This window comes from Boleophthalmus pectinirostris, unplaced genomic scaffold, assembly GCF_026225935.1.
Source record: "Boleophthalmus pectinirostris isolate CB_2022bp ecotype Guang Dong unplaced genomic scaffold, ASM2622593v1 HiC_scaffold_12, whole genome shotgun sequence".
Classification (NCBI taxonomy): Eukaryota; Metazoa; Chordata; class Actinopteri; order Gobiiformes; family Gobiidae; genus Boleophthalmus; species Boleophthalmus pectinirostris.
In genome coordinates this window covers 40396385-40405768 of record NW_026571018.1, presented here as the reverse complement: position 1 = coordinate 40405768, position 9384 = coordinate 40396385, and the positions used below count along the sequence as shown (strand labels likewise).

At 48.1% G+C, this 9384-nt stretch overlaps 1 protein-coding gene across 1 annotated transcript in view; it reads right to left on the bottom strand.

Moving 5' to 3' along the window:
* Nucleotides 1–630: 630 nt before the first annotated feature.
* LOC110153579 (glycerophosphodiester phosphodiesterase domain-containing protein 5-like) overlaps nucleotides 631–9384 on the bottom strand; it is a 31072-nt gene continuing 22318 nt past the window's right edge. Inside the window, exons 11-16 of the mRNA XM_055148976.1 lie at nucleotides 9148–9372; nucleotides 8498–8655; nucleotides 7618–7765; nucleotides 4347–4429; nucleotides 3320–3399; nucleotides 631–1168 (exon numbers count right to left, since the gene is read on the bottom strand). Of these exons, the coding sequence (XP_055004951.1) occupies nucleotides 1038–1168; nucleotides 3320–3399; nucleotides 4347–4429; nucleotides 7618–7765; nucleotides 8498–8655; nucleotides 9148–9372 (825 nt within the window). The 3' untranslated portion in view covers nucleotides 631–1037. The remainder of the gene's footprint in view (nucleotides 1169–3319; nucleotides 3400–4346; nucleotides 4430–7617; nucleotides 7766–8497; nucleotides 8656–9147; nucleotides 9373–9384) is intronic.

Sequence of the window (9384 nt, the reverse complement as noted above, 5' to 3'; positions counted from 1 at the left end):
TGTTTGTACATGTTCATGTGTGTGACATGTTCATGTTGGTGTGTGACATGTTCATGTGGATGTGACATGTTCATGTTGGTGTGTGACATGTTCATGTTGTGTGCATTTCATGTTGGTGTGTGACATGTTTCATGTTGATGTGTTCATGTGGTGTGACATGTTCATGTGATGACATTTCATGTTGTGTGACATATCATGTGACATGTTCATGTCGGGTGACATGTTCATGTTGGTGTCACATGTTCATGTGTGACATGTTCATGTGGTGTGACATGTTTCATGTCATGTGGATGTGACATGTTCATGTCGGGATGTGACATGTTCATGTGGATGTGACATGTTCATGTGGATGTGACATGTTCATGTGGTGTGACATGTTCATGTTGGTGTCACATGTTCATGTTGGTGTGACATGTTCATGTCGGTGTGACATGTTCATGTTGGTGTGACATGTTCATGTGGATGTGACATGTTCATGTGGATGTGACATGTTCATGTGGATGTTACATGTTCATGTGACATGTTTCATGTCGTGTGACATGTTCATGTGGTGTGACATGTTCATGTTTGTGTGACATGTTCATGTCGGTGTGACATGTTCATGTCGGTGTGACATGTTCATGTCGGTGTGACATGTTCATGTCGGTGTGACATGTTCATGTGACTCGGTGAGGTTCAATTTGGTGTTTTTGGTCAGATTTTGTTCAAATCAAACTCAGATTAAAGTTTGACTTGAGTCACAGTTTCAGACAGAGCAGTGCCTACAGTTAGCATCACAACCTGGGAAACGACGATGACCTGAGCTGCAAAGGATCAAACTGAAGAAATGTTTAGTCTGTCAAGTCTAGTCCCAATATTTAAGTGTGTGAAATGAAGTCCTCAGAACGTCCAGGTCTTTAACTCCTTTGTTTAATTCTTCGCGGCTTCTCGTGGCTCCTCGCGGCTCCTCGTGGCTCCTCGCGGCTCCTCGCGGTTCACATCAGCGGCTCCTCGCGGCTCCTCGTGGCTCCTCGCGGCTCCTCGCGGCTCCTCGCGGTTCACATCAGCGACAGCTCCAGACCAGACGGGCGAGGGGAGGGCGGGGCACAGCCGGGGGTCAAAGGGCAAACGGAGGTGGCGGTCTCTATGTGGGAGCTGACGGTGGACACGGACCAAACCTCACTCAGCTCTGTGACACACAGTGTGAACAGGTTCAGTTTGTCTGTGACACACAGTGTGAACAGGTTCAGTTTGTCTGTGACACACAGTGTGAACAGGTTCAGTTTGTCTGTGACACACAGTGTGAACAGGTTCAGTTTGTCTGTGACACACAGTGTGAACAGGTTCAGTTTGTCTGTGACACACAGTGTGAACAGGTTCAGCTCTGTGACACACAGTGTGAACAGGTTCAGTTTGTCTGTGACACACAGTGTGAACAGGTTCAGTTTGTCTGTGACACACAGTGTGAACAGGTTCAGTTTGTCTGTGACACACAGTGTGAACAGGTTCAGTTCTGTGACACACAGTGTGAACAGGTTCAGTTCTGTGACACACAGTGTGAACAGGTTCAGCTCTGTGACACACAGTGTGAACAGGTTCAGCTCTGTGACACACAGTGTGAACAGGTTCAGCTCTGTGACACACAGTGTGAACAGGTTCAGTTTGTCTGTGACACACAATGTGAACAGGTTCAGCTCTGTGACACACAGTGTGAACAGGTTCAGCTTATCTGTTGATTAGAGACAAAACAGTGAATAAACCCAGAATCAAGATTTGTCCAGGAAAATGTAAATTTACAGACCAGAGTCTCTGGTGTCATGATTTAATACATGTGTCGGGTCCGTACACACGTGTGTCGGGTCCGTACACTCGCGTCGGGTCCGTACACTCGCGTCGGGTCCATACACACGCGTGGAACCACAAAGATTCACTTTGAAACATTTAGATTCACTTTTGTTTTCAGGTGAAGCTTTAATCAAACACACTCGTCTTCACCGCGACACATACACACTCATCTCACAAGTTGTGTGTATTGTGTTTATAGTGTGTAAGGTTTTATGTGTATTGTGTTTATAGTGTGTAAGGTTTTATGTGTATTGTGTTTATAGTGTGTAAGGTTTTATGTGTATTGTGTTTATAGTGTGTAAGGTTTTATGTGTATTGTGTTTATAGTGTGTAAGGTTTTATGTGTATTGTGTTTATAGTGTGTAAGGTTTTATGTGTATTGTGTTTATAGTGTGTAAGGTTTTATGTGTATTGTGTTTATAGTGTGTAAGGTTTTATGTGTATTGTGTTTATAGTGTGTAAGGTTTTATGTGTATTGTGTTTATAGTGTGTAATGTTTTATGTGTATTGTGTTTATAGTGTGTAGGTTTTATGTGTATTGTATTATGTGTATTTTATGTTTTATTGTGTAAGTGTGTTTAAGGTTTTTATGTGTTATTGTGTTATGTGTGTAAAGGTTTTATGTGTATTGTGTTTATAGTGTGTAAGTTTATTGTATTGTGTTTATAGTGTGTAAGGTTTTATGTGTATTGTGTTTATAGTGTGTAAGGTTTTATGTGTATTGTGTTTATGGTGTAAGTTTTATGTGTATTGTGTTTATAGTGTGTAAGGTTTTATGTGTATTGTGTTTATAGTGTGTAAGGTTTTATGTGTATTGTGTTTATAGTGTGTAAGGTTTTATGTGTATTGTGTTTATAGTGTGTAAGGTTTTATGTGTATTGTGTTTATAGTGTGTAAGGTTTTATGTGTATTGTGTTTATAGTGTGTAAGGTTTTATGTGTATTGTGTTTATAGTGTGTAAGGTTTTATGTGTATTGTGTTTATAGTGTGTAATGTTTTATGTGTATTGTGCTTATAGTGTGTAAGGTTTTATGTGTATTGTGTTTATAGTGTGTAAGGTTTTATGTGTATTGTGTTTATAGTGTGTAAGGTTTTATGTGTATTGTGTTTATAGTGTGTAAGGTTTTATGTGTATTGTGTTTATAGTGTGTAAGGTTTTATGTGTATTGTGTTTATAGTGTGTAAGGTTTTATGTGTATTGTGTTTATAGTGTGTGTTAAGGTGTTAAGTTGTGTATGTGTATGTGTGTTTTTATGTGTTTGTGTTATAGTGTGTGTAAGGTTTTATGTGTATTGTGTTTATAGTGTGTAAGGTTTTATGTGTATTGTGTTTTTCCGTCTTAATCGTATCAAAATCAAGACGCGTTTGGACTCGTGGGAAAAGTGTATCGTCCCCAGTGGACACCCCCACAGAGCGCACCTGTCCTGAACCTGAGCACCTGTCCTGAACCTGAGCACCTGTCCTGAACCTGAGCACCTGTCCTGAACCTGAGCACCTGTCCTGAACCTGCCGTAGATCTGTGTGTCCAGCGGCGTCTGGGGTCCAGAGCTGAGGGCCAGAGCCTGTTCCCTCCACCTGCAAACACACAACACACACACACACAACACACACACAACACACACACAACACACACACACACACACACACACAACACAACACACACACACACAACACATAAGGTAGAAGAAGATGGAGCCACATTAGTCACAAACTGAACTAAACTAATTTTCTGATCATGAAGAAAACAGAAGGAATTTGTTCAGACTCAAATCTCCTGTTACAATTTAAACTGTGCAGATTTACACAGACACACAAAAATTATATATATATAATATATTATATATATATACATATATACATATATATATATATATATATATATATATATATATATATATATATATATATATATATGTATATATGTGGCAGGTGCTGTGGCAGGTGCAGTGGCAGGTGCAGTGTCAGAAGCGTGTGTCAGGTGCTGTGGCAGGTGCAGTGGCAGGTGCAGTGGCAGGTGCAGTGGCAGGAGCGTGTGTCAGGAGCGTGTGTCAGGTGCAGTGCAGTGCAGGTGCAGTGGCAGGTGCAGGTGCAGGTGCAGTGGCAGGAGCGTGTGTCAGGAGCGTGTGTCAGGTGCAGTGGCAGGTGCAGTGGCAGTGCAGTGTCAGGTGCTGTGTCAGGAGCGTGTGTCAGGTGCAGTGTCAGGAGCGTGTGTCAGGAGCGTGTGTCCGGTGCTGTGTCAGGTGCTGTGTCAGGAGCGTGTGTCAGGTGCAGTGTCAGGTGCGTGTGTCAGGAGCGTGTGTCAGGTGCAGTGTCAGGTGCTGTGGCAGGAGCGTGTGTCAGGTGCAGTGTCAGGTGCTGTGTCAGGTGCAGTGTGTCAGGTGCTGTGTCAGGAGTGCAGGTGTGTGTCAGTGCAGTGTCAGGTGCTGTGGCAGGAGCGTGTGTCAGGTGCAGTGTCAGGTGCTGTGGCAGTGTGTGGCAGGTGCTGTGGCAGGTGCTGTGGCAGGTGCTGTCAGGCGTCTCACCAGTGGAAGCTGCAGATGAGCAGGAGCAGGATGAGGGACGTCAGGTCTGTCAGGCTCCACATGAGGCTGAACTCGTCTGGACTCTGAACACAACAGACACATGAGGAGGGGGGGCAGCATGTGTGTCTACGGACAGATGTTCAGCAACAGCAACAGGACTGGAGAGTAAAAGTAAAGGCCGAGTTTATTTAACACAAACATCAGAATTTGAGAAACGCAAAAACACAAAGAAAAACAGACGAAAAATAAATAAATTTGCTTCATTTTTGATGAAGAAAATTTTTACCAAATCTGCATCAGAATCACGACTTTTGAATTCTCATAAGGACAGTAGGACACTGTAGGACACAGTAGGACAGTAGGACAGTAGGACAGTAGGACAGTAGGGGACAGTAGGACAGTAGGACAGTAGGACAGTAGGACAGTGGGACAGTAGGACAGTAGGACAGTAGGGGACAGTAGGACAGTAGGACAGTAGGACAGTAGGACAGTGGGACAGTAGGACAGTAGGACAGTAGGACACTGTAGGACACTGTAGGACAGTAGGACAGTAGGACAGTAGGGGACAGTAGGACACAGTAGGACAGTAGGACAGTGGGACAGTAGGACAGTAGGACAGTGGGACAGTAGGACAGTAGGGGACAGTAGGACGCTGTAGGACAGTAGGACGCTGTAGGACACTGTAGGACAGTAGGACAGTGTAGGACAGTAGGACACTGTAGGACAGTAGGACGCTGTAGGACAGTAGGACGCTTTAGGACAGTAGGACACAGTAGGACGCTGTAGGACAGTAGGACGCTGTAGGACAGTAGGGGACAGTAGGATGTTGTAGGACAGTAGGATGCTGTAGGAAAGTAGGACAGTAGGGGACAGTAGGACGCTGTAGGACAGTAGGACAGTAGGGGACAGTAGGATGCTGTAGGACATTAGGACAGTAGGACGGTGAAGGACAGTAGGGGACAGTAGGGGACAGTAGGACAGTAGAACAGTAGGACAGTAGGACAGTAGGGGACAGTAGGACACTGTAGGACAGTAGGATGCTGTAGGACAGTAGGGGACAGTAGGACAGTAAGACGCTGTAGGACAGTAGGGGACAGTAGGACAGTAGGACACTGTAGGACACTGTAGGACAGTAGGACAGTAGGACAGTAGGACGCTGTAGGACAGTAGGACAGTAGGACACAGTAGGACGCTGTAGGACAGTAGGATGCTGTAGGACAGTAGGGGACAGTAGGACAGTAGGACAGTAGGACACTGTAGGACAGTAGGGGACAGTAGGACAGTAGGACGCTGTAGGACAGTAGGACGCTGTAGGACAGTAGGGGACAGTAGGACAGTAGGACGCTGTAGGACAGTAGGATGCTGTAGGGCAGTAGGACACTGTAGGACAGTAGGACAGTGTAGGACAGTAGGACACTGTAGGACAGTAGGACGCTTTAGGACAGTAGGACACAGTAGGACGCTGTAGGACAGTAGGACGCTGTGGGACAGTAGAACAGTAGGACAGTAGGGGACAGAAGGATGCTGTAGGACAGTAGGACGCTGTAGGACAGTAGGACAGTAGGATGCTGTAGGGCAGTAGGACACTGTAGGACAGTAGGACAGTGTAGGACAGTAGGACACTGTAGGACAGTAGGACGCTTTAGGACAGTAGGACACAGTAGGACGCTGTAGGACAGTAGAACGCTGTGGGACAGTAGAACAGTAGGACAGTAGGGGACAGAAGGATGCTGTAGGACAGTAGGACGCTGTAGGACAGTAGGATGCTGTAGGACAGTAGGACAGTAGGGGACAGTAGGACAGTAGGACAGTAGGATGCTGTAGGACAGTAGGACAGTAGGGGACAGTAGGACGCTGTAGAACAGTAGGACAGTAAGACAGTAGGACGCTGTAGGGCAGTAGGACACTGTAGGACAGTAGGATGCTGTAGGACAGTAGGATGCTGTAGGACAGTAGGACAGTAGGGGACAGTAGGACAGTAGGACAGTAGGATGCTGTAGGACAGTAGGACAGTAGGGGACAGTAGGACGCTGTAGAACAGTAGGACAGTAAGACAGTAGGACGCTGTAGGACAGTAGGACAGTAGGACGCTGTAGGACAGTAGGACACTGTAGGACAGTAGGGGACAGTAGGACAGTAGGACAGTAAGACAGTAGGGGACAGTAGGGGACAGTGGGACAGTAGGACAGTAGGGGACAGTAGGACAGTAGGACGCTGTAGGACAGTAGGGGACAGTAGGTGACAGTAGGGGACAGTAGGACAGTAGGACACAGTAGGACAGTAGGACAGTAGGACAGTAGGACAGTAGGGGACAGTAGGACAGTAGGACACAGTAGGACAGTAGGATGCTGTAGGACAGTAGGACGCTGTAGGACAGTAGGACAGTAGAACAGTAGGACACTGTAGGACAGTAGGACGCTGTAGGACAGTAGGACAGTAGGATGCTGTAGGACAGTAGGACAGTAGGACAGTAGGGGACAGTAGGACAGTAGGACACTGTAGGACAGTAGGACAGTAGGGGACAGTAGGACAGTAGGACGCTGTAGGACAGTAGGACAGTATGGGACAGTAGGACAGTAGGACAGTAGGGGACAGTAGGACAGTAGAATGCTGTAGGACAGTAGGACGCTGTAGGACATTAGGACAGTGTAGGACAGTAGGACACAGTAGGATGCTGTAGGACAGTAGGACGCTGTAGGACAGTAGGGGACAGTAGGACGCTGTAGGACAGTAGGATGCTGTAGGACAGTAGGACAGTAGGACAGTAGGGGACAGTAGGATGCTGTAGGACAGTAGAACGCTGTAGGACAGTAAGAGGCTGTAGGACAGTAGGGGACAGTAGGACGCTGTAGGACAGTAGGACAGTAGGATGCTGTAGAACAGTAGGACAGTAGGGGACAGTAGGACGCTGTAGGACAGTAGGATGCTGTAGGACAGTAGGGGACAGTAGGATGCTGTAGGACAGTAGGACGCTGTAGGACAGTAGGATGCTGTAGGACAGTAGGGGACAGTAGGACGCTGTAGGACAGTAGGACAGTAGGACAGTAGGATGCTGTAGAACAGTAGGACAGTAGGGGACAGTAGGGGACAGTAGGACAGTAGGGGACAGTAGGACAGTAGGGGACAGTAGGGGACAGTAGGACAGTAGGGGACAGTAGGGGACAGTAGGATGCTGTAGGACAGTAGGACGCTGTAGGACAGTAGGGGACAGTAGGACGCTGTAGGACAGTAGGACAGTAGGACAGTAGGACAGTAGGACAGTAGGACGTACCATGAGCAGCAGTGGGCGTGTCATGCTGTTCAGCCTGTGGGGGGCGTTGCTGGTCACAGACTGGACGCCGCTGCACCAGGCCACAGAGTAAAGCCACGGCTCAGACACAACGTACAAGTTCACAGAGACGTTCAGCGCCGCGTGCTCCCTGCAACGGACGCACAACTGTCACCACGGACGCACAACTGTCACCACGGACGCACAACTGTCACCACGGACGCACAACTGTCACCACGGACGCACAACTGTCACCACAGACGCACAACTGTCACCACGGACGCACAACTGTCACCACGGACGCACAACTGTCACCACGGACGCACAACTGTCACCACGGACGCACAACTGTCACCACCGACTGTCACCACAGACGCACAACTGGACGCACAACTGTCACCACCGACGCACAACTGTCACCACGGACGCACAACTGTCACCACCGACGCACAACTGTCACCACCGACGCACAACTGTCACCACGGCCGCACAACTGTCACCACAAACGCACAACTGTCATCATACACAAACACACACACAGACACACAGAGACACACACACACAGACACACACACAGAGACACACACACAGACACACACATTTACACACACACACACAGAGACACACACACAGACACACAGACACACACACAGAGACACACACACACACAGAGACACACACACACACAAAGACACACACACAGAGACACACACAGAGACACACACACACACAGACACACACACACAGAGACACACACAGACACACACACACACACAGAGACACACACACACAGAGACACACACACACAGAGACACACACACACAGAGACACACACACAGACACAGAGACACACACAGACACAGAGACACACACAGGTCCAGACCTGACGAGTTGTGGGGACACGTCCCTGTAGTGCAGGTTGAGTTTGACGATGTTGTTTCTCTGCAGTTCCTCAAGGGGGAGACGGCTGCCCGAGGTCTGCTGCAGGTCAGGGTCCATCTCCTGAACCAAAGAGCGCAGGTGCGACGGCAGCCACAGGACCTGAGGCACAGACACAACGACAGGTGAGAGGACACGACCTGAGGCACAGACACGACTACAGGTGAGAGGACACGACCTGAGACACAGACACGACTACAGATGAGAGGACACGACCTGAGACACAGACACGACTACAGGTGAGAGGACACGACCTGAGACACAGACACAGACACGACAGGTGAGAGGACAGACCTGAGGAGACACAGGATGAAGGAATGACACACGACCCGAAATTAGAGAACCTGAGTTTTTCTTACAGACTTACAGATGAGAGGACAGGTTGTAGTGAAAAAAGGATGTAGAACACCTCATTAGGAAGTAAAAGGGGGAGTTTTAAACGCAAAATTAAGAAAAAAAAAAATGCAGACGAGGACAAATGTTCTAAAAAGTTCAGATCTGGATTTGGGCCAAATAAAAACCTCAGGATCACAAAGATCCTTGAGGTTCAGATCAACATTTCTCCAGACCATCTGTGGTCGGACGTGTTTGAACCTGAGAGGAGAGGATGGTCGACTGGTTGAGGAGCACGTCCAGGGTGCGTTGGAGCCACGTGTCCCTGTAGGGGTGCCCCTTGGGCGGGCGGTACAGGTCGAAGATGACCAGGGACCCGGAGCGCGCCGCCAGCTGTAGGAAGTCCAGCAGGGAACACACCGACTGGTTCTGAGCCCGGACCCGCTCGTCCTCCGCCAGAGAACCCACAGTCCTGAAGGGGTCGCTCTGAAGACACAG